The sequence below is a fragment of the Idiotropiscis lumnitzeri genome, chromosome 17 (assembly GCF_059441095.1).
Source record: "Idiotropiscis lumnitzeri isolate Australia: NSW breed Sydney's pygmy pipehorse chromosome 17, RoL_Ilum_1.0, whole genome shotgun sequence".
Classification (NCBI taxonomy): domain Eukaryota; kingdom Metazoa; phylum Chordata; class Actinopteri; order Syngnathiformes; family Syngnathidae; genus Idiotropiscis; species Idiotropiscis lumnitzeri.
Genome location: NC_142407.1, coordinates 11586615 through 11612079, shown reverse-complemented (window position 1 = coordinate 11612079; position 25465 = coordinate 11586615). Strand labels below are relative to the sequence as shown.

General features: G+C 42.6%; 3 protein-coding genes across 5 annotated transcripts in view; all 3 read right to left on the bottom strand.

Moving 5' to 3' along the window:
* lhfpl7 (LHFPL tetraspan subfamily member 7) overlaps window positions 1-2803 on the bottom strand; it is a 45902-nt gene extending 43099 nt beyond the window's left edge. The window contains exon 1 of the mRNA XM_088280322.1: window positions 2018-2803. Within this exon, the coding sequence (XP_088136448.1) occupies window positions 2018-2392 (375 nt within the window). The 5' untranslated portion in view covers window positions 2393-2803. The remainder of the gene's footprint in view (window positions 1-2017) is intronic.
* Window positions 2804-4766: 1963 nt separating this feature from the next.
* akap10 (A-kinase anchoring protein 10) lies at window positions 4767-12521 on the bottom strand. Its single transcript, XM_088280452.1, has 15 exons — window positions 12276-12521; window positions 10861-10908; window positions 10461-10646; window positions 8805-9251; window positions 8546-8644; window positions 8387-8471; window positions 8180-8303; window positions 7518-7654; window positions 7241-7385; window positions 6612-6779; window positions 6312-6421; window positions 5596-5678; window positions 5421-5473; window positions 5215-5304; window positions 4767-5119 (listed from the first exon to the last, which is right to left on the bottom strand). The coding sequence occupies exons 1-15, from the start codon at window positions 12295-12297 to the stop codon at window positions 5114-5116; spliced, it is 1803 nt and encodes a 600-aa protein (XP_088136578.1). The 5' UTR covers window positions 12298-12521; the 3' UTR covers window positions 4767-5113.
* Window positions 12522-14622: 2101 nt separating this feature from the next.
* abr (ABR activator of RhoGEF and GTPase) overlaps window positions 14623-25465 on the bottom strand; it is a 57872-nt gene continuing 47029 nt past the window's right edge. For all 3 annotated transcript variants that reach the window (XM_088279059.1, XM_088279060.1, XM_088279061.1), the window contains exons 17-23: window positions 18213-18272; window positions 17901-18010; window positions 17531-17670; window positions 16626-16760; window positions 16431-16536; window positions 16181-16334; window positions 14623-14777 (exon numbers count right to left, since the gene is read on the bottom strand). In XM_088279059.1, the coding sequence (XP_088135185.1) occupies window positions 14688-14777; window positions 16181-16334; window positions 16431-16536; window positions 16626-16760; window positions 17531-17670; window positions 17901-18010; window positions 18213-18272 (795 nt within the window). In that variant the 3' untranslated portion in view covers window positions 14623-14687. The remainder of the gene's footprint in view (window positions 14778-16180; window positions 16335-16430; window positions 16537-16625; window positions 16761-17530; window positions 17671-17900; window positions 18011-18212; window positions 18273-25465) is intronic.

The window sequence follows — 25465 nt, the reverse complement described above, 5'->3', positions numbered from 1 at the left end:
CAGAGAGAGAGAGAGACAGAGACAGAGAGAGACAGAGAGAGAGTGTGTGCGTGTGTGTGGGGGTGTGTGTGTGTGTGTGTCAGGGAAGTCTCCACTGGTACTGATGCATCCAGAAATTGGAAAACAGCTCAGCGGGACATGGCGAAATTGGATTAAAATAAGATCACAAAGTTAGCCTCGTGCCGTTTTTCCTCCAGTGTCCTTCGCCCATTACTCCCAGTGACCTCACTAATTACACAATCAATGGCGGCCGCCGGCAGGCAGCATGCACGTCGATATATGTTTTGATTACCCGCTTGGTGGTAACGTGTCGGGTTGCGTCCAAACAAGATGGGTCACACTTTGAGAAAGTGTTTGTTGCTACTGTAGCGGAATGAGGCCGCCGGTAAAGAAAAGTCTGTCTTTTTGTCTCGACACAGCGGGCGGGGCTCCCTAAGGAGAAGAGGGACTACAACATGTGCATTCGACCCCGTAACATGATTTCCCACTGGCAAACACGCTTTCATACAAATGGCTTTCACCACAGAGGTTCCCCGTCAGAGTTAATGGCTACAGGGAGACGGGAGATGAGTTACAGTAAATTTAAGAAGCGCTAGTCCAATGGATTCGGTTTCACTGCCGTATTTGTCATTAAGTGATGGTGTGTGGCTGTCATCATCATGTGACTTGAAGACATCTGCCTCTCCAACGCTTCAATTTCTCTACTGACCGGCTTGTCCATCAATCACACCATCACTTTCTGCTCAATATTACAAACTCGTGCAATAGTAATGAATTGTCTTTTATTCAATTAGCCTCAGTCAAAAAAAACAAAAAACAAAAAAAAACGGTCAAGAATTCATTTCATGACTTCGTTCACTTCTTTCAAGTTGTTCAACTTCACTGAGTGTTGAAATGACATTCCAAGCACCGGGAGGCGTTTTTCAAACCGTAGATGTCCATTACCAAACAATAACAATCATCTCTTTACGTCTCTCATCTTTCTGCCCACAGTTCAAATAACACGCTCGCCGGGTGTGCTTGTCTCAAGTGTCAAATCATTTTAACAAAAGCACACACGCACACACACAAGATGCAGATCAACTTCTTCCAATGTACACACCTGTTTACCTGCGTTGCGTTCACCTGTGTTTGCAAACACTTGCACTCAAGCTGCATCTCATTAATATCTCCCTTTCAAATGCTAATACGGCTTCATGCATAAATCATAACTCCAGAGGTGGCTTGTAGGCGCCGTAGCGCTTCTCTTTATTTAGAAGACTTTCACCGAGGAGTTCAAGGCTAGAGGGGTTCAAACAGTCATCCTGTTGTCGTCGGAGAATCTGACGCTGAAACCAAAGCGCTCGTCGCCAAACTTTACGAGTCAAGGTCGGCCATTTTTGTTACTTGTGTGCGCTTTCAGACTGCATTTCAGTTTGTATGTTCTTTTATAAAATAGGCACCAGTATTAATTTTCCATTTAGACTAGATTGGATGGATTTGAGACCGGGGGGTCACCAGGTCCAGTCCAGGAGGGCCCCTATGCTGCATGTTTTGGAGTTGCCCCCCCCTCCAACACACCTGATTAAAATGATCAAGTTTGTTCTCAGGCTTGTGCAGAGCTGATCATTCGATTCAGGTGTGTTGGAGGAGGGAAACATCTAAAACATGCAGGACGAATCTGTGTATATTTACAACTTGGCAAACAGCTAACATATTAAAATTTAAAGTCATACTGCGTATTATTCAGAGATCTGGAGCCGATCCCATCTGACATCGAGCGGAAGACAGACTACACCCTCGACGGGTCAATAATCAATTACAGGGTGCATACAGGCAAACAACTATTAAAACTCAAATTCACACCGTCAATTAGTTGAAAGTGAAGAAAGGAAATTGAAGCACTCTTGTAAGTGAACCGAGAAAAAGGCCACGGAAGCGTGGCGAGAACAGGCCTCCGTCGGAATTTGAATCCAGAACATGTGAGGAAGACACGCAAGCATGTGTGTACGTGTGCGTGTGCGTGTGGGTGTGTTACCTGCCACGAACTGGACGGGATCTCGGCAAATTTGCCCATCCCTCCAAAGGTGTAGCAGCGATACATCTGATCCAGAGACTCGGAGCAGTGCCACAGTAAGCCGAAGCTCACCGAGTCCTTGTGATGATAATGATGGTGATGATTATGATGATTGGTGGTCCTCAACTGCTCCTTCACAATCCACGCAGGAGAAATAAAACTGAAACTGCACACGGCGACCAGGGCGGAGGAGAGGAGCACCCAAAAGCAGCCCACGCAGCTGAACATGGTCATGGAAACGTGGGGCGCAAAGCCCATACACACACTGACTCCACAGCCGACTTCTTTTTCTTCTCCTTTTTCTTTCTTCTCCCGTCCCAAGAGGAGCAAATGCATTTGGAGCTCGCAGACGGAAAAGTCTACCTGTGCCCCAGTGCACTACATCTGCGAAGCATCCTCAATCCACGGGAGTCGATGCCGCCGTGAAAGTCCCACTGAGGGCGTGCGCGTCAACAGCTTCTTGAGTGGACGAACCCAAAAGGGTCCAAATGGTATCGGCACAAAAACCAAGTCATGGAGTGACCAGCTGAGGAGACCCACGCCGCGCTCACAAAATGTTTGGCACACCCACAAGTGGGCGCGCATCTGTGGTGCTTCACGCAGGTGGAGGGGCGCTCTCGTTAAGAGCCAATGACACCGACGTCCGTGGGTCTCCGCCTCCTGCGCGTCCCTGTCTGCTCCGTGGGCCCACGCGGGTACAACCGTGCACTTTGCGTTCCTTTCAGACTACGCCCGGACCACGTCAATCAAACATGGTCACAAAACAGTGTGCTTCCGGAAGATATCTTCAAAATAAAAATTGGATTTGAGCTACTTTCGTCTCAGCGCGACTTTCTCAATTTATTTTAGATTTTAACCATCCATCTATCGTTTGTTTGTATAGCATTAAGCTATCATAGTGTGATTTATAATCAAGAATTTCATGTGTCTATTGTTGATGTGTTGTTGGTTTTACATGGACTATTTCGAAGGTGTGAATATCCACAAGTTATCAAATGTGTTTTGTTTCCCAATATTGTGAATTTATTTATTATAATTTGTTTCCTCGATCAAGCTTTTACTTTGAAGGAAATCCCATTTCTGGTGTGAATTTACATTGTCTATTTAAACTTTACTGACAGCAGGTGTCCCCCCGCAAAAAAAAAAATCACTTCAAACTTCAACAGGTTTGATCCACCCGATCAAAAATAGCTCTGCGTATTAAAATCTCATGTGCTCAGTACTGCACACACACAAAATGGCTATTTTGATTTTTGTTTAAATAATCCTTTCAACTGCGCTCATCTCAGAATAGAACAGGCGACCATCCCATCTAATTTGTGAATATGTTCTGGTGTTTAAAGGTCAGAAGAGACTCGTTTGAAAAGTATATTAGTTAATTCTTGGTGGTAATATTGTATTGTCAGAAATCATCAATGGATTTGCTTAGTGATGTAAAAAGCGGTAACACTGCCCCCTTGTGTACAAACGCTGAAACAGCACAATTATAACTGAATCGGTAATTCCGGTAAAGCATACGTATGAGACGTGTGCAGAAAAGAAAAAAACGATTAGACTTGGTCTGATCAGACCATAACACATTCTCCTCAATGCGTTTGTGAAATTTCAAGTTTTGGATAATTTCCCACACCAGGCTTATCTTGCCACACAGCTCTTCCGTAGCCTTTAGGGATGAAGAAGACGAGAAACGTGTAGGCCTACTTAACAGCTAGTACTTGCCAGAAATTCCTGCAGCTGTCTGTCCACCTCTAGACAGCATCCTTGACTAGTTTTCTTTTCGCCAATTCCTTGGGGAGAAAATTAACAATAAAATCCTTTTGTGCTGAAACTCTTGTTGCTTGTGCCGCAATACGTGACCAAAAAAAAAAAATAACAACTAGAACTTTATTCTGAGTAAACATGAGGTAGTTAAAATGACAAATGAATTAATTTTATGATTAATTTTAAATGTAGCCACATTGTAGAAAAGCGCACAATGCGAGATTTTTTTACTTCCCCACTTGAAAAGGCCGCATCTTTTTTTCTTTTCACCCTTGAAATGTTGTACGTCAATTTAATCTCGGAATCCATGTTATGCGTAAAAAATAAAAATAAAAAAAAAAACGAGCAGAGACAAAACCTTTGACAATGTATGTATTTAAATCAAACAATTTAAATAGATTTAGATTCGGTGCACATACATATCTGAAAACATTAGTGGTACATGGTACCAAAACTCCTTTCTGGTTCTTTTCCACACCTCAGTAAGGCTCAAAAGAAAACAAAAAAAAATGCTTAACTTATTGAGCACATTTTCAGTTGTTTCTGAGATGCACAAAAAAAAATAAGCATCCACCATTAAAAAAACTAAAATAAACCGACAATTATATATGGGAGAAACCAGTCTACATTATACATACATATATTTATATTTATATATATCATTTAGAACATGGAGTTTTCCATCACAAATGGAGTATTTGATTTCATTTTGGAGTTTTTGTTTATTCTGCGCTCTGTAAAGGTGCCAAGAGGTTCAACACAAGAGGTATCAGGTCTTCCTCTATCTCATTGTCGTTTGCAGATCCTCTACAAATAAATGACCAATGGACAGGCAGGCTAAAGCGGAGCGTGTGCATACGTAAAAGGGATAACGCTCCAAACAGTTATTTGGCTATTTTTAAGAAAAATGTCTTCTAAAAACAAGGAATGGTCATTTTTCCTTTTTAAAAAAAAAAAAGGCTTGGGGAGGTGTGACGTGAGGAAAGAAGAGTAATTCAGTCTGCGTGACATCCCCCAGAGGTCCGAGATGAGTCAACACGACGAGAGTCCGCCACAGTTTGGTTGTAGTCTTGACGAACATCCTGCACCTTTGTGCCAGGTTGCTTTTAAGAACCAGACTGAATTTGAAAGACTCCCCCGTCATGTGATGCAAGAGCTTGGCCTCACTTCAACTGACCGCGGCGCACCTTCATAGTGTTATGGAGTTGGAACAATGAGGTACAGTACTTTCAGTTCATTGCCGGGTAAGCCACGTGTGTCGTCCGCCAGCCTTTGCAGGGGACAGTCTTCGCAGGGTCATAACTGCATGGAAACAAAAAACAAATAACGTACAAAACAACTATTATCAACTGCCGTAGAACATGATGAGAGAGATCATTTGTTTTCTAGATATCTACCTTGGTGGACTTGCCAGGGCTGTCATGGTTCGACTGCACAACATCGTTGACGATCATTTTAGCAATCTGCCAGGCCATTTCCTCCTGAGCCTGCAATCACGATTTTAAGAACATTCAACTTTCAATCATCTCCTACCGTCTCATTAAGATTCTTGCCCCAAATGTGACGTCAACGCGCATTTGAATATGCTTTGCTGTGTTCTCACCTCATTGGAGTTGCCTTGGACCCATTTCTTCATGGCTTGTGAAAACATGAAGCCTCAATAGGAACAAAGGAGGAGTTAGACAAGGAGGCAACGTTGCTCGATGCGTAAAATGGTGGCGCTTTTCACAAATGTTGAAGTTTGTACTGCATGTAAGATGAGTAAGAGTGAATCGTACCTTTGGATTTCTTCACGTCTGGTTCTGGTTCGGCCTCCCTGATAAATTGGCCTAATTCATTCACTTTACCGAACGTCATCTTTCTGAAACCAAAGAAAAATAAGGAAAAATAACTAAAAGTTGACTACATGTGTCTGATTTAAAGGGCAGATCCAGTTACTTTGACATTTTATAGAAGACATTACAAGTTAAAATTGCTTTCAAGTATTTACAAATGATATTTTTAACAAGACAAACACTTTTAACTTTCCTTTTAACCTGTAAGGTTTAACCCAAAACCTTCACACATCCATTAAAAAGCTAACCCTAATCCTTTTGGCATGCCACCGGACCAAAACATACATCCAAGATGGTGAAACATACATCCAATGGGGTAGTCAGAACCCAGATCTAAGTCCAAGTGGAAATTAGAAGGCCTCAAGAATGGTCAAAATATTCTCATCTCTCCAGACCATGAAGATTCATTTATGTAATTAAAAAAAATTTAACTACTTTAAAAATATTAGTTTTGGGGTGTGCGCACTTTTGCAAACAACCTATGCCATCACTTAATATAAAATAAATGTAAATACAGGTCACGACCCACGGGACTTAAATCGTGAGATGCTGGAATTGCATAAGCTTGTTCGAAATGTCATAGCGAAAGAATATTAAAAACCATGAAAGATGAGAAATGTATGAAAAAATTATTACAATATTCGCACAACAATACTCACCCAGCATATGGCCTCTGGTACAAAGATTCGGGGTCAAGACTGGCCACGTCCACCGTTATGGCCTCGTCGAAATTTTTCAAGATCTTTATCGCTGCCTTTTTGGTACCAGACTGTCATGGAGATACCATGTTCAAAATATGTCACATTTTTGATTTTCTTAAACGCATACATTTGTTGCATGAACAAAGATTCCACAGTTTGTAAATGTCATGAAATATCAGCCCCACCCCTGAGTGCTTGAGGACATGAGTGGAGGTTGGGGAAGGTTGGATGGGGTTTTGGGGGGGGGGGGGTGTTCACCTGCATCAGAGAGGCCTCGCTGGCAGTTGAACTTGAGCGCTCGTTTTCCGCCGGCACGCCCTGACCCGGAGTGCTGACATTCACAAACTCGTCCGCCCGCACCGAATTGAGGAGGTCACTCAGATATTTGTAGTAAAGGTTACTAGACAGGAAGCCTGGCATATACACCTGAACACATGCACAACAAGCGGGCTCTTAGAAGGGATAGAGAATGGAAGAAAAAAAATTGAATAACATTTTAATTGCTTGCATAAAATAATTGGGTTTTCGAAGTGCCTGTGCACCCATGAAATGTGAATCTAAAAAAAACAACAATTTTTTTTTTTTCCATCTCTGAAAATGTGTCCGCGAACAAGATCCTTTGTTCTCATTGTAATAAAGGTGATTTTTGCCATTGAGCAATGGCACACGACCACCCACTCAAAATGGGCTAATTTCAACAAGACAAGAGATATGGTGTGTTAAGTGTATGTTCTAACAGCACGGGTCAAAAATAAGTACTTAATGAAAAAGTTATTGTTTTTATTTTTATTTATTTATTTTTTTAATAATCTATGTTGGTTAAAAATGCACCGCTAGACTTTCGCATTGTTTTCCACATTCATCATAACGGAGCGGACTTCTCCTACCTTCTCCATGGTGGTCCAGGCTTGTCTAAGTGGAGTGGTAAAGCATTCGGGAAGAGGCCCTCCTTCCCGGCAGATGTTTGACTCAATTTCCATGCGTACCGAGTCGCCAAATCCCAGAGGGTTTGTAGCTTGCAGCGAGAAATACCTGAGAAATGATTAAATGATGAAAAATATAAAAAATACGATTTCTCTTTTGAGTTGCAAAAATACAGCAAACAACTTTTTGGCAGCAGCTGAGTGAAAGTGCTTTAGAAGAGGAGTCTTCATCAAGACCTACTTGTCGTAAAGGATCATGGCGTCATTTTGGGCTTCCTGGCCATCATATTGGCCCTTCTTAGCGGCTAGCTGGTTTTGGAAGTTGTCAGCCGCGAGCCAGAACTGCAGAACATTCATCGCCTCCTCCTTTTCCATGTACTGGAAAGTTAGAGGAGAAAAATAAAAAAAAACTGAAAATTCCACTGAATATAAATATTACTCATAATAAATCATGTTTGCACTAAATAAACAGCAATTTTGAATTTGAAAAATGAAGTCGATGCGTTTTTTTGTACAACATTTACAGAGTGACATTTTAGAGACTCAGTCAGCACTCTCCACTCACTGATGGTTTGTCAGAATGCTTTGTTTTGCAAAAAAAAAAAAAAAAAAAAAGGAACCAGGAAGTGATGCAATGCAATGTGCAAGACAAGATTTGATGTCGCAAATATCAATGTCAGGGAAACAAGACATTGTAAGGTTCATTGTGGCTGGATACATATTTCTTTAAACAATATTCACCAGGATTGCTTAAATCGTTCCAATTTCTAACAAGCACTCGGTACTGTATATCCACATTGGAATCTGTGGATTGCACTACAGGATGTTTCTGCTTGCTTACTGCAACTCTTTTATTTCCTTTTTTTATGATGTGATCTTTTGGGAACCTTTGGGCTGACTCACCTCAGAGAAGTAGAAGAGAGCTGACTCACAGAACAAGATGTCAGCCAGGAACACTGAGCCACTCGTCAACACTTCAATCTGGTATTTACAGAAATGATGACTCCGCAGGAATTCAAGAAAGAATCTAGGAATACATTGAAGAGAAATTGGTTAATCAACGATGGTGCACAGCAAACGATAACGAAGGCTGTGTGACTATTAACTTACTGTTGCTCTAAGATGGCGAATACGACTGACTGTGCAATGACAAAGCAATTTGGGTCCACCATGCCATCCTCGCCGCAAATCTTAGCTAAACGCAGAAAGGACAGACAAAGCGTTATCTTAAGTTAGCTTTCCCACCCCGAACAACTCATTCCATCTTACCAACGATATCATTTCGGATCTGTTCTGTGATCGGGATGGGCCTCACAGCATCCGGGGAGATGTATTTGGTGAAGATGGTAACTGCATCTTTTTCAATACCTAAAACAAGGCAGGCCAAATGATTAATTTGGAATAGTCACTGCCAGCCGAGTAAAAAAACAAAAAAACAAAAATGGATCTTTTCTGTCAATAGTAGTAAATGAGTGAAGTGGCATCCTTCCGTCTCCATGTCAAATGCAATCAGACTAAGCCGCCTTACTTCTCATGATGTTGTCCGAGAGGTCTCGCAGGCTGATGTTTGGCTGCACTTTGGAAGGGGTCCCCGTCCTGGACGGAGTCTGCCTACTGGGAGTTTCGGCACGAGGGGTGCCGGGTCGCAGGGCAGCGACTCCTGCATTGGTCCAGTCCAGGGCGAGGGAATTGTGCTGGGGGAGCTCCGGCACCTCGGAACCACCGATGGAGCCGGTGACGGGTTCGGCCAAGGAGCTGTGTTTGACAGAGTTGAGGCTGTGCGCTCGGACCCACGACCAACTGGTGGAGCGGAAAGTCTCAGCCTCCAGCCAGAAGCGAACCAGGTGTTCACCACCTTGACGCTCCATAAAACGCATGTAATGTGGGATGGCCACACTGTCTCGAAGAACTTGGTCCACTGTCTTGGAGAGCCGAGAGCGGGCCTCCTCGGGCTGATAGTTCACACTGGAATGTCCTGCAACACGAATGGGATTTAAAACGACTGTTTGTTAACACGTGTAAAACTCTCATTATTTTACCTGTAAATGGCAAACAGCAATATTCAGGGAATTACGAATTAATATGCATTTCCTGCGTTTGGCTTTCCGATTGCAGCTGAATACGTAGTCCCGCGTGAGCTCAAGTCCAATCGTGTTTTGTAAAGTTTGTGAAAGCTTGATAGGACTCATGTGGGCCAGAGAACTGCCGCAAAAATGTTTTCTTATCTCTTCGCAGTGCAGATGACATATTAGCAGCAAACTTCGCTATGCTGTGAATGACTTCAGGTCGCTTGCATTCTTAAGTGATGAAATCAAGAGAATGGGGATGAGTGAGGACCACAAAGCCAATTCAAGTCCAATTTTATGGAGGGAGGTTATTAGTCAGTGCGGATCTTTTGGGACATCACAACAGGCAAAATGTTGCTTCAAGCTAACTGGAAAGGATGACATTTTCACTTCAATTCGCTGCTCTGTCCATTCATGGAAGTTTATTTTTCTTGCAGCCAGTTTCTGTCATATTTGCTGCATGAGCTGTGATACAGGTTCTTCCACCTCTGTGATGCCCAGCCCATGTTCGCCATACTAGCCATTCACCACCTCATGTAGTCATAAATCAATCAGTGCCGTTTTTTTCACCAGACAAAACAGATGAATTGAAATTGCAGAAATTACATTACAAATAAACTATAATAATTATAATTACTATTATTTTATTTGTGGAGAAATGTACACGGTGCAGTTTTGAGGCAGGTTCAGCTTTGTAGCTTGCAGATATGACTGGTGTGTTGGATATGGATGGTCTTGACTGCATTCTTATCGATAGCGTATGTTTGGATGTGCTCAAGGCAAGGGCAGTTTTAATTATTTATTCAAGAGAACAAATGGCTGGCTTACGGCAACAGCACTGAATGTAACTGCGCGCGTCTGACATTTTCAACAGTGGAACAACTTGACTGCCAATGTGTGCACACCTTTATTTTTTTCCATCTTCATTTTTCCAAATCACGGAATTGTGTCGTGGCAACGGAGATATATATATATATATTTTTTTTTTTTTTTGCTGTTCTCTCAAATCAAATGTTATACAATTGAACCAAAATTCTCAGCGAAAATACCTATTTAAAGTTAAACAGAAAAATTGGGATTTCAAAGCAGGAATCACAAGATGAAGTCATGGTACGTACCAAGATCACCAAAGTGCGCAGCTTCCATGTGGCTGGGCTGCTTCTTGAGGATGGCCGTGCGACCGCGGGCGAAGGAGTCCATGTTGGCAGAGATGGCGTTGATGGCCACATGGCTGGGCCCCGCAGCTTCCTGTATGGTATGGTTGTTCTTCAGTGGCAGCGATGGGGAATGAGGGCTGACTAGACCTTTGACCGGGGAGGGGAGGTGGCCACAGAACATAGAACAGGAAAATAAGGAAAAATTGGAATGTAACGTAAATTCTCAGTGCTATGGGGCATACAAAACCAGACTGACCGTCATTGTTTATGCTCACTGAGTAACAATACAATACGATAAAGTACAACTTTATTTGTATCGTGCATTTCATAACACTTGCAGCTGTAACTACGATGAACTCACCTCGGTTGACTTTTGTGTCTGTCACTCTCTCGGGTTCTTTGCTTTTAGCTGCAGGGAAAAAGACAAAAACGTCGCTATAACAAGAGGAGCATTTTCATTTACAATTGAGGCAGAGACCAGCGAAGAGGGTCAGTAAAGTGTAGCCTTGGTGTCTTCAGAAAGAATAACAAATAGGTAGCGTGATTCTAGTGGCCTAATTCCAACAGGAAAGCAAAATACGGTAAGGAATGCAAACAAACTATTAAGGGTGGCGCAATGAAAAGTGGGAAACTGTACTGGGAACGTGAAAGACCTCTCAGTCCTGCTCACTGCACTGGCCTCTCACATGTCAACATTGAGAGGCGATAGAATGGGTGGACCGTGGAAGGCAATCACTCATCCCAGTGAATCTGGATTCATATCAGAAAATGTGGATTGAGATCCAAATTATCCAATTTTTTTGTGCATTTGCCTTTAGAGACTCCAATGAATAAACAAAAGGTGGCCAAAGATAAACAAAGTAAAGTTGTAACATAATATCAGTTGGGGAAACCAAAAGCAACAACCCGTTATGTACATATCAAGAGTGACGATGGAGTTGATCTATTCTTTCTTATGACCAACAACCAGAGCGCGCAATGAGTTCAAACACTCTGGTTGAACATTCAAATAACCTTCCCCAAGAAAACACCCACTTCCTAGAAGTGGTCACTATATGACACAGAGATCTTTTCTTCACATTTCCTCCTATGGTAGACATGCCGAGTCAGCTGCATTCCATCCCTATAGGCGATGGGGAAAATGTTTCCGATTGCGATTGTAGAGTGACTTCCTGAACAAACACAAGATAACTTCTTTTTGTTTTGGGATGTCGCAGTCTCAGTTTTTCACCCCCTTTGAATGAGTCTTAACTACCAATACAGATGAAAAGAGAACCAAGTCAAGGAAAAGACCGAAACAAACAGAATGGAAGAGTAGAACCTTTTTAGTCCTCGTGCAGTTATGTCACGATTTTTAATTTGTATCCACAACACTGTAATGTGTATTTGGATGCGATAATGTGACATAGTGGGAAAGTAGCTGCAGCACACCTTTTTCGGGTACCGCTAAAGATACAAGTGTTGCTTCTCTTTTTTTAAACTATAATTTTAACCATGTTTTTGATCACATATATAATTTATTTCCTAGTGGCCGTGTACAGTAGCTGCATTATATCAGGATGATGATGGGGAGGCTACTTGGGAAGCTAACCATTTAAACGCTATGTTAGCCGCGCTGCAGGCATTCGTCGAACCAATAGCCTGTTAGCTTTGATAAAATATCACTCTCAGTTAAATTTTCTCGACATATAAGTTAATGGGCCTTTTCCCTCTCGCTGTTTTTTTCCCCCAAGTAGCTTGGTACAGTTGACGTAGCAGCTGAGAGAGCTTCCTCACCTTTCCGCTTGAAAAACGACATGACGGGTTTAGTCAGAACGTTCCCTCAGCTCATTGACATCATCCCGTGGGTTGGCAGGTCCCGTCATTCAAATATATCCGCAAGGTACACTCAACACATGGGAATGGTGTGCGAGTGTACACCCGGTGAAGGCTGTCAAATTCCAATTTTCGCCAAAGCCACAGCCAGATCAGCAGCCATGTTGTCAATAAACGTCCAACTTCCGGGCTTCTGACACACAAGCATTGTGGGAAATGGAGTCACAAGAGGGTAAATGTTTGTTATTGTTTTTAACGTTCACAACACCAGTGCTTTTCATACATATTCTTAAAATAGGTCATCGGATCCACAAGGGTCCAAGAGTTGTAGCTTGAAGGTCTGCAAAAGTAATTAGCAAAAAAAATTATGTTGTATTTTTTTGTATTATTTTTTAAAAGTGCATAATACTGACCCAATCCAATAAACCGATTACTCCTCCTTACTTTAGCTTTTGGACGATTTCATTTTGTGAATTGACTATGCACTGCATTTTATGGTACACTATTTTGATTTATTTTCTGAGACAAAATGTCACATTATAATAAATGCAAATGCACATGTATCCCATTCAATGTACTGTTAACCAACCTTTTAGCGGTAATTTCTAGTACTTTTCAATATCATATGTAGCAGGAATGATAGCGGAAAGATTGACTTTAGTGAACGTCGTTCGTGCAGCAGCACTGTGTGAGTTTGATCAGAAGAGGGCGCTGTTTGCGTAGGTTCAGGAGGAAAATCAATGCGGTAATGTTGGAAATTTATTTTAGAACCGCTTAGCCCAAAGGTGAAGTTGGGATAAAATATGATTTCAAGCCACAATCACTCTTCATAGCCCCCTTTTTTTCAAACGATAAATATTTTTCAAATGTTATAAATGAGTTTCCTGTCACAATTAAGACTAAAATGTGATATGTCCAAATTGCATCTGTTCAACTGAAATAGGAATATTATTCAAATAATCTGTGTCAATTGTCACCTGTGTGGCAACAAATCCAAGTTTATCCCACCATTGGCCCTGTCTAGGTAAGTGGTAGAAATTGCATAGATGAGTATACAAATACAGTAGATAAGATGCCACTTTAATTTTATTTTTGGCCTCATTTTGTAAACAAATGCATATGGCAAAAGCCTAAGTAGTTGTTACTTCTGCAACTTGTCACAAGTCATTTGTGAGGAAATGCCATGTTGAATTGGTTTCTGTTTGGTATCCACGGTTTCATTTGTAAATAATTATCACAGAGTGAGTTGGTTTGTCTTTTATTTCATTATAAAAAGGGGAAAACGTTCACATTTACATTTAGCCTCAAAATTACAGTACAGCATACTTAAATTCTTCTCAAAGGAAGTCAAATAAAACATTTTAAAATGTTTATTTTACTCTATGAAAAATACCAAATAGTATGACTCTCACTTTTTTTGCAGGATATTTTCAATATGTTGCAGACTTGACAGCAGAAAGTTGGCTTTGTACAGAGCAGAAACGGGCCTTCGCTACGTTACTGATTTTAATGACGAGCTGAACATGCAATGAGGGCAACTACACAAATCTTCCTATTGATTATACCGGTGCAGTGAGATGTGAAAGAGGCTTGCAATGCAACAATAAGATAAAAAAAAAAAGCAACATGTTTAATTCATTGTGTTTTTACCCCCTATTGAGTCCCAACTAAACTTCCTGTTTCTTCTACAAAGTGGTGGGTAACAAACTGTCAGCGTCCGTATCGAATGTCTTCCGTACAATTTACCAACCATGAATAAGGTGAGTGAGAAAATCTGACTAAAAAATAACATCACAACCTGAATAGACTTCAAAAAAACAAACTCCTTAGAGCTTCTCTCTAGTTGCACAGAACTGTACAGGCACAGATATATATAGATATTTCAAATAAATAGGGCTAATCTGGCCAAGAATCAGTGGGGAGGGAATGTCTGTTTAAGAAAAAGGAGACCCACTTTGCTAGTCAATCATTTCTTGCAGTCCAACACACACACACACACACACACACCTCCTCCTCCACATGCGCAAAGCCAGAAAGACAGAAAAAGCAAACAACAGAATTATTACAAAACATAAATGCAATTGTTGTGGAATGCCTCTGAGTAAGGGGACAACGCTCGACGTCGCGTCCCCCCCGGGCTTGATCCTGTGCCACGGCGCCAGGCTGTGGCCTCCGAAATCCATCCTCTGCCGCCAAACCAGGATGCTCGGAAGTTAACGGTATAAGGTTGGGAGGAGTGCTGTACAGTCAAGAGGAGATGTCCGCTTGTAGGAGAGGCGAGGTAAGAGGACCGGGGGGGGGGGGGGGGGGGGGGGGGGGGTCGTACGCAGTCTGTCATTCTCCGGCCGTCGCCCCGACGGAGGCAAGATGGGCTCAAACGTCGGTGGAGAAGTAGAGCGTGTTCCGCTTGAGCTCAGCAAAGGAGATGGGAGGATGCTGCAGGTAGTAGAGCAGCACTTGCACCTGGACACACACACACACACACGCACACGCACACACACACACACACAAACAGGTCACATTCATAAAAATCATGATATGTTTCAACTTCAATATATAATTTTCACACCCTCTCAAAAAACAAAAATTGCCCACGAGTTCACCTTGCAAGCGTCATGGCTCACCTATTTTTTATTTATTTATTTACGTCACGCGGCGTTCGCGAGGCGAGTCCGAGGGCAATATGATGTCAATTTCAGTCGACAGTAGCGGGCGATGCCACGTAAAATGTCAGCCTCCTGGTTGGCTGAAAACAGCTGGGTGAGTGTTCATGATTCACATTTTACCAGCGCCGTATTAATCAGAACACCGTGTTTAGAGGCCATATCGTAACGTTGTTTGATTGATCGCAAGTTCTGCATCAATCCTATTTTGTGTTCCCTGCTGGTCATGATCTCATTTGATTTACGCTTTGGTTTCATCCTGCGAGTTGAACCGGGACAATTTCAAATCATGGAATGTCCAATATGCACGCTGCTTTTTGGTTTATTTCATTTATGGGACTCCAGAGATGACCGCGCGCTTCGCTGAAGATTGAGCTAGCATCCAGTCAGCTTTAACATTTTATACGCTTGGAAAAAAATCATAAAGCCCTTAAGTTATTTCCAAGACAAACACTGACTTACTGAAATTGATGCACAATGTTTTCGCTCTGCATGCTATACTATTTTAGGATATTTACTTTACTTTTTTGGTTTGTTTTTTTTTAATTTGGTGGGGAGGGGAGTGTGGCGGACATAAAATTACTGGAATGAACAAGAAACGCATCCCTCGTGACAGATGAATAGATTCAGATAGGAGAATGGCCCCGAGAAACACTAAAACTGTGTGGGAGGGAAATTTATATGGAAATTTAGTATCCTGACCACGCTTATTTTAAGGCAAGAACCCATCAAACAGTGAGTGCGTGAAATCACAAGTTTCAGCCAAGATCATTGCCAGAACGGCCAAATTTATGACAGGCTTCTGTTCCTACGGCGGCAATGTGTAACGTGATTTGGAAATGTGACGTAGCATTTAATCGCTACACAGCAACTTTTAAAAAAAATACCTCAATAAAATGAAAAATAAGCTCAGGGGTAACTCAGTGTGGCAACTATCAGTAAAATGAAAAAAAAAAAAAAGACTAAATTAAATAAATAATAAACAACTACAAGACCTATCCCGAATGTCCACACTATGAAGTTGTGAGCAACTAATACAATCAGCAGGAAACCTCTTGAATCATAATTCTTCATGTCACCAAGACCATTTGGAATATTATATTAATAGCATAATAACGAGCTGACAGATCAGCGCTTTTTAATCACACAGCTGTTGTTGTGACGAGATAAACGAAAGACATCGGACGTGAATGCCGATGGTACCTGAGCCATGACGTCATGTGACCAGATGTCAGAGGCGGAGGTAATATTCTGTGCCTTGGTGCTCTCCGATTCTGAGGGTCGGAGTAGAGTGGGGCCAAATACGGTGGCCAGGTTATGGAGGGACATCTTGTTGAGGGGCTCCTTCTCTGCCACCCTGTAGAGTCAAACGAGGTGAACGTTCAAAAGCAGTTCAAATACGATGCCGTTTTGCTCTCTACCGCCCTCTGTTGTCCGCTGAAGAAGAATGTACCGTTTAAGGTGCTCCAGAAGAGTGAGGAAGGTCATGAGGTTGGGGTCGGGAAGCGAGCGTAGGAGGTGCATCATGCAGTTCTCCTTGGCTGCAGGGTCGGACAGAGCTGCGCAACAGTGGAGAGGAAAAAAAAAAAAACCTTCACATCCAGTGTCCAGCTTAAATGTGCCGCACTGAGGGGAAAACCTGTCTCACATATTCCCTCCATGAAGGCCGGGTAGAGGCGGTCGGTGAGCAAAGGTTCCGGCAGCTCCCTGAAGTACAGCTTGAGGGTTCCCGCGATGGCGTTGATGTCCATGTCGCTCAACATCACCAGGATGTCTTTGGTATCTAGAGGTCAGCCAGCCGCAGTTACAAACTCAACTCAAAACTCTCCAGAACACAGCTGGCTTTGTACTCTAGAGAGGTATGTTATCATCTCGCAAAAATGCCCGGGCGGCCATTCGTGCAGGCGAGCTCAATAAGGGCACACTAAAATGAAAGACGACACTCGGTTCGTGCGGATCTAAAATGATGTGAGGAGGTTCTGGCTTAACGCAGCTATCAGTTCATGTAAATCACAACACTATCATTCAATTTCACTACTGGGCCTACACAAACCCAACAAACACTTCTCTTTGGATTAACGGAAGTTGCGCAGGTAAAGGAGAGTCAGTCGAATCAAAGAAAAGAAAAAAAAATCTTAGAGTTTGAAACAGCTCATGTCAGAGATTGATGTAGAAAATGCAATTCTTAAAGGGGAAGTCAAGTCAAAAAAAATATTGACTAAAATAATATTCTAAGAGCCCCTATGAGATTAAACGCAGTATTTTGATTAATATTGCGCTTGTGGACGGCCATTTTGCCTCGTACTGCCACTTGCAGTCGACTGAAAATGACATGGCAAAATGGCCGCCGCCCTATCCAATTGTACAAATGGAGCATTAATTAGAACACCGTGTTTAGACTAGTGAGGATACATACAACATTCCCCGTTAAGAACGTGAAACAATGAGTTGCATAAAGAACACCTGCGAATATGCCGACTTTGTCAGCCCAGGTAAAATGAAAGCACTTTTTGGCTTCTACACCCGTCAAATTCAAATTGAGCGTTTTCTTACTGGTATCAAAAGCCGTTTTGAGGGCCTGGATGTCAGTGGCCACCCCTGAGATCCTGTAGATTCCCACCTCGTCGATTCCCCTCTTCTCCACTTCCTCAATGCACTGGCGGACGATGTAAGGCACCTTGGAGCGCTCGCGCCTGCAAACGTCATTAGAGACATTTTAATGATTGCTGTCGCCATTTTTTATTTATTTATTTATTTTTTGTGTGGGAGGGATTTCGTTTGGGACACTTCCTAACACGGGGACTCAACACCTAAGGACAATTTTAAAATGGTGGATATTTTGATTTAATTGTTACAGGAAGGGGAGCGCAAACGAGATGAACACTAGCAAGATTTATTTTCGTAATAAAGTTTATCGACTTACTTTGTTACCACATTGATTTTGACTCCAAACACACCAGTCTGTTTTTTGGATGGCGTCCTCTTCAAACTCAGGTCCCTACTTGTAAACTTCATGGAGAATTCCACCTTTATCTAAAGACAAACAAAAATAAAGAGGAAATTCTAAGTATGCGCCACCCACGCCAGGGCCCCCGTAACCTAAATGTTTTGCAGTCAGTAAGTTCTTTTAATATTTGCGGCTTTTAGGCGACTCCTAAAAAAAAAAAAAAAGCAATCAGGACTGGCTTTCATAAAATCTGCCAAAAGCTATTTTGTCTGAAATTTCCCATCTCACCCCGTTCATCTCAATGACGTCCATGTGCCAGTTCTTGGACTGCACGGTTTGAGGATCAAGCTGCAAGACAAAACAGAGACAGAAAGACTGAGTGATACCAAACATGCGGGCTGCTTGCTTCTTAACATCATCAGATTATTGTCACCAAGAGAACTCTCATGTTGATTCAAACTCGAGCAATGCTTTCATTAAAAAGTGCAATTCAGTTCCGTCTTTTTTTTTTTTTTTTTAATAGTCTGGTTTGGGGTCACTACTACGATGTTATGTCAACACAACGCAGCCTCTAATGATGAACTTTGGCACACAAATACAAACTCATTGGCAGCATTCGGCTTCGACCATTACATGTTCGTATTTCATTGGCTCGTAAAAATGCCATTTGTCCGTTTTCCCCAGCAGGGATTGCGTTTGAGACGAGCGACAGGCAATCACTGCCGCGAGATGATGCCTCTTGTACACTCCCATGCACACAGCTCAATGGGAAAAGAAAAAAAAAAAAAAGAAAAAATTAAAACTCATTCACTGCCATTGACGGGTATAGACGCCAAAATGTCTATTCCTTTTGCCTGGGCTGGTCCTAGATGAGTTAAGGATATTCCTCCGCTCCCGAAGCCTGATTAAAAATGAATGTTCTCCGATAGGATTGTAAAAGCACAAGTGGATCCGATATGAGGCGGCGTTTACACTTACTGACCCTCACCCAAACAAACACTTTCATAGAGCTGCTCAGGAAAGAATTTTCCTCTACTTTCAGGAGTCCGGCAAACCACTTAGCAATATTGAGTGGCCAGTCGTTAAATGCAACTTTTGTCCGCGATCCTGCGTGACATAAAGCAGCTTCTTTGCCTTTTTTCGGACCACTTTGATTACTTCAAATATGAACAAATAGGAGGTTGACCAGCTCCATTTTAGAGGTTCCACCGTCATATTTTATAGATTGCTGTGGAAGCGTGTTGTTTCAATTTGTATTTTAGCCCAAGATGGGCAATCCCATTCGTTTCAACAAATCACCGTGCTTCAATATTCATGAGCTTCACACATCTTATAATTAGCCCTTTAATTAGATATCAAGACTCAACACTGCACTGCTTCCTTTATGAGGCTCACAGGGCCAATGAGAGTCCAGCTCCAGATGTGACGCATCTCGCTCGCGTTCGTCACCAACGCAACTATTTTTAGGGACACGAAGCGCATCAGCATGTTTACATGTGAGGCGGCAACCGGGACTTTCTTCCCTCAACAGCAGCTGATGTCACCCTGGGCATGTGAGCGCTTTAACCCGGTTACTATGTGGCCGTCTTTCGCCACATTTGCACCCGGGCCAATCGGCGAGGGCTTTGAGACGGCCGAGGCTTACGATTTGCGGAGCTGGAGTAGCTCTCCCGGCCACAGTGAGATTCTCTTATAGGGTGTGCACAAAGCAACATACAGGCACGCATTACGCTTATTACGCAACATGGACAGTTCTACAGCCTGGGGGGCTCAGAGTGCTGATGCACACACAATGCGGAGTTATCTTATGAGTACACGGATGAAGCAGAAATTCACCTCAAAAACACCTCATCAAACGAGAGTAACACCGATGATAATTACAATTCTTTACATGAAAATGGGGACAATGCAAAATTGGATTAGCTCAGCTCCGCTACATGCAACATAACCAAAGACTGATTTGATTTCGTGCAATAGAAACTGAAGTTTTTATAGCAAGACGGTAAGATTGTTAATCTCTGATGAGTCTTCAAGATCTTGGATGGAGTGTGAGAGTCAGCAATGTTTCATTTTCCACTTTTGAGGCCTGGCAAGAACATTGAGTGACCTGCCTGTTCGGCTTCACCAAACATAACAACACGTATCGTTTACAAGCCGTTTGGTCATCCTGAGGTCAATTTTTTCTAAGGAGTTGACAGCTCAATGGAGGAGGAGGAGGAGGTATGGTGACTTCCCAGCTTCGGCCATTTTGTTTTCATACGCTAATTTTGCATAGTGACAAGTTCTCTGAAGTCATGTAAATCGTCATTGAAAGTATCGATATGGTTTTATGAATCAATATCAGGTTATGTAAAAGAAAATTATTTCGATTTTTTTTAAGTACAGCCCTAATTTGGAGACATTTTTTTTTCTAACACATCTGACGCAAAACTAGCATCCCATTCAAGACAATCGTTTATCTGCTGCTCATTACTTTTAAATTCTAAGCTAAGCTCCGATCAGCTGCTCAGCAAAGTCATCCAAAACTCTACTTGCATTTCCCTGAACAGGAATCACGGAACCAATTTAATTTGTGAAGCGACATTCCGCTGCATCTCATCAGCACTAATCAAAATTTGAAAATGAAAGAGCATTGGGGCTAAAATGCAGCAAGGGCAGAAAGTGGAATAACCGTGGATAAAAATGCTCGAATCTGGTCGTCTTCCAACAGGGTAAGCCGCGACGACAGCTCTATTGTTCTCAACCCTAAGCTGGCTCAAAGTGCACAAAGAAAACAAAAACAAATCCAGCAAACAGGTCATCTGGCAGAGAACATGATGTCTAACAGATAGTCAAATCCCCGGCAACAATTGAGTAGGCGCATCATCAGAATTTGTGTCAGTTCGGCACATTCACACTGTCTCATTTTAGTCAAATTACTTTTTCAAATCCAGACTTCTCATTATCTTCCTTCAATCTGTTTTAAGGTAAAGCTTTCGGCAGGGCTACTAAAAGCAATTAAAATATTCATTCTCAGAGCATTTTAAAAAGCCACTGCAGCTTGTTTTTGTTTTTTTTAAACAGTGAAGTTATGTGATTCTCGTTCAAACAGCATGCCGAAGCTGACGTGCGGGATGGGGGTGGAAATAAAGAGAGAATTGTAGCGGACTTGATAGGATCAAAAGGTAACCGAGCTCTGCAAGTGTACTCATCAGCTTTTCAAAAGCTTCTTTGAATATAAGTGAGTGGATGAATGGGACCTTCACATGGGAGTTCGGTGCGGGGTGTATGCAGAGCGGTGGGGGTGACGCTCACAGTGTGATGAAATAAACGACGACAACCTCCCTGATGCCGTCTGCACATTGAGGTGAAGGGAGGAGACTGAAGCAGGAAAGAATCAATGCAACACCTGTGGCTGAGCGCACGGAAGCCTCCTTTTATGCTGTTAAGTGCAACTTCTTTTTTTATATACGTATACCTCCTTGAGACTTTGCATTAAACACTGACGGCAAATAATATTTTGATTCTTTGCAAGGCTTGAATCCGCAAATGTGAACACAAATGACTGAATAACTGCCTCTTGTAGGCGATCATATTACACACAAGCGAACGCTACACCCACCGCAACAAATTAGTGCGTGAGAAACATTATTAGCTGCGAGGCCAACACTTGTAACAAAAACTCCCCTTGGGAAGTCAGTTGCATGCAAAACAGGAGGCAAATGTGCACGTGTCAGTTAATTAATGAAGAAAAACAAAGTACAGCATGCGAAATGCCAAAGGGGAATGGCTCAACTCTGGGGAAGGGGAGACAATACTTGTATTGAACACTAGGGGGCTCTAATCTCTCACTGTAATTACAAAGAGGCAGAAATGATTCATACTAGACTGGTACAGTGCTTCTCTTATGAGTTTGACTCTCTGCATATAAAATTCAACGTACTTCTTGAATTTGACAAACAATTATATTAAAATGCTCGGGGGGGGTCAAGTTCAATTGACATTTTAAAATGCTGCATTCACAACTGTGATGGTTAACACAAACAAACCAACATTTTAAACGACTGATGCAACTTTCAATCATTTTCTATTTAAAAAAAAAAAGCTGCTCATGTTGAGAAAGCAGCTTGAATTGTCAATTCACATGAGTTGAATAGACCAGATGATAAGAACAATAGCCCAATCTGAACTGAATGACACCAGGCAGGAGGGACCGCACTAATTTAAAAAGTAGACAGATGGAGCTGACAACTTGACAAAAGGAAGGCAGTGCATGTGCATCTATGAACGCATATGTGGGGAAACCTTTTGCCTGAGCAGTTTGCTGCGGACGCGACCCCATAGCTTGGCCCCGGTGTTGGTGTGCCTCTTGAGCACAGGACTCTGCGGTTGGCTGGACAGGTTGTGCTGATTCTGGTCCACGCAGCACTGCTGCTCCAGATGCTCGCACACCGAGTTCAGGTTTACATCCGGCACGAGGATCTCCGTCATCCCAAAACCTCAGGTGCCGTCTTCAAACAGACGCAGGTGGAAGAAGTGCTGCTACAAAGAGGTGGTGGAGGTGGGCGGCTGAGGGGGTTGAAGCCGTTTGTAGCCTGACACCAATCAACAGAAGCTCCTGATGTGATGATTGAAGCCAAAAAAAAATCTCCAGTGGGTTCTGTTAGAGCATTTCAAAAATATCAAAAAGAGGAAAGGCAGGAGGACAAGCGGTTGCCATGGTTTCCTAATAAGCTTAGCAGTAATTCCACCTAGGAGCTCGATCCACACTCAGCTGCCAACATCTCCTCACTGCGTGCAGTTTGACTAGCAGCACAGACAGTGCAAGCGTGACAAGAGCGAGAGAGGGAGCGAGCAAAAAGAGAGGGAACGGGGGGAGGACGAATGGAAAGGGGGGGGGGGGGGGGGATGCTGAATGTGCCCAGCCACTGACGCGGCTGTGCTTCTCCAGATGTTGGTGGACACACCTCCGAAATAGATGGAGGCACTTGGGAAGGGGGGAGGGGGGGGGGGGATAAAGACCCTCAATGGGAGAGAGTGAGAGCGCGGTGTTGTTCAGCCATGTGACCTTTTGTCAACCTTTCCCAGAGTTGGTCGCCACGGTCGGGAAGCGAGCAGCCAAGTGACGCGGAGAAAGTCCCATATGTCGTCAAATGGGGAAGTGGGCTGGGTGGGAATAATTAATGTGAACAGCGGGGAGATTTCCTTGTGGAAATGCGTTTCAAATGAACCCACTTTTCATTCCCAAGCGCCACCCCCTCCTCTCACTTTTCTTCTCTGCCCGCCTATTACTTACGCCTTTTGTTGCAGATGACTTCCTCACCACGCTTTTCCGGCCACTTTGGAAGTCAGGTTTTTTTTTGGTTTTTTTTTTTCTAACGCGAGGCCTGTCTGCTGACATTGAAAAGTCATCCGCCGACAGACGCGCACACGCATGAGCTCACATCCTCCAAGAAGACGCGTTCAAAAGCGAATCACCGCCTTGATTCAGAAAGGGCAGTCTTGTTCTTAAAAAGGCGTCTGAATGGATCAATGAGGGCGCGGGAGGCTGGGCAAGCCTGTCAAACTCCATCGCCATCCACCGTCTCGCATTCCTTTTTTCTACCAGAGGGCAAAACATTCCACCCACTCAAGAAAAAAAAAAAGACACCGGGCTGCATTGACAAAGTCGTACACTGCTAATGTGATGAGTTAGCCTGCGAATGGTATACACAGTCGTACAGTGCGGAAGTTGTGGAGTTGAATGCCCCAGAGGTTGTCTCATTAACTCATTTACTGCCATTGACGGCTAAAAACGTCAAAGATCCTTTTTTTTTTTTTTTTTTTTTTAACTCGGCCGGCAAAAATAAGTCTCTTGAAGGAGACGCACTGAATCGAACATTTAAAAAAATATAAATAAATACGGCGGTGAGGGTTTGATTAAAAATGCCTGTGGACACTTTTTTTACCTCCAGAAATTCATTATTTTCCCAAAATTCCCGATGGCCACCCGGCCCTGGTCTGTACTGTTAAAGATTTTACCATGCTGATCGTCCAACCATGGGACAAATTATCAGTACAATTATGTCCTCGAGGCAAAACAGAATTCCTAAATTTGGAGTTGCGAACAAATCGGATGTTGACATGCATTCCAGAGCGAATTGGGCGAGGGATTGTGATTAGACTTTATTTTAACATTTTCCAAGAGCTTCTGTCATGGAGATTCTGTCTAAAATACACCATGACTGATGCAAAAAAAAAAAAAAAAATTGAGATTAAAATGATTGATTTTGGCTTGTCGAGCGGGAAGAAGTCTTAAATAATTCCTGTAGGTCCACATCTAAAAATGGGAAAAAAAAGTCATCATTTCTCTCCAAGATGCCAAAGATTGCAGCAGACGTGTTATCATATTGTCAAAAAAACTCCATGTTCCACAGTCACGATAAATGGCGAGCAACAAGTACGACGAATGTGTGTGTGAGTGTGTGTGTGTGTGTCTGGTTCGTACAGAGAAGACCTCAGTCAACCCCTGCCAGAGTGTATTTTTAACCCCCAACATTTGCAAGTACGAGACACACACACACTCCATGCGTCACTTTTTGGAAAGAATGTCTGGGAAAACAATTTTTTTTGGGGGGGGGGGTAATGAGAGGGAAGAAAACCCCAAGGGAGACATGAGATATTTTTGGGTCAGATGAGAGAAAAGACGTGGAAAGAAATAGATATCGGAGCGCTTGTCTTGATCACAATATGTATTTAACATGCATAAAGCAGATAAGAGATAATAGCTTCAAAATAAAATTTGTGTTGACAACACAAGTCCAAATCTGAAGAGGAGGAGGAATGTGAATTATTAGCTTTCCACGACAATGAATCAGCTCAACTTTTATAATATCCCCTTAACAAGCCCGCTTTCTTCTCATTGGACAACTTGTTGAGGGGCAGCAGCCAGTGTTGGCAAGCTCCTTAACTTTCCTTCACAAAACCAAAATACATTTAGTAAAACATTTCAACAAACCCCAAAATGTGAAAAGCAGTCGCGGGCAGAACCTTTTAAAAAAAAAAAAGCTTGGAACCCAACTGCGCATTTGATGAAATGGGTATTTCCACCCAATGACAGGTTAACAGGAACCAATAAATAACGACAGTCTGAGCTTTTGCGAGGTTAAAAATAAAATGTGACTTTCTTCACGTGTGCAGGAGAAAATGATCGCTGCCGTCTGTCTGAGGACATCCTCTGCCGCGAAACGCCAGCCAATGAAACAAAGCGGAACGCTCAAACGAATTTGGTGTTGAACGCAGCGTTACGATGATGCGTGTTCAAAATGTTGATTCTGCTTTTATAAGGAGTCCTAAACAAGTCATTCTTGCACTTTTGTCAAGGTTTAGACCATTTTCCAATCTTCGCTCTTTCAGTCGTCGATGAAACAAGGTCATCCAGAGTCCAACATGCCCGTCACGTCAACATCATGGAATGAACACACATCCATACGCCATCGAGAAGGAAAAAAATATTAATAGCCATTATTTTAGTAATAATTGAAATCCCCATTTTTCAAACTTTTTTTTTTTTTAGTACAAAA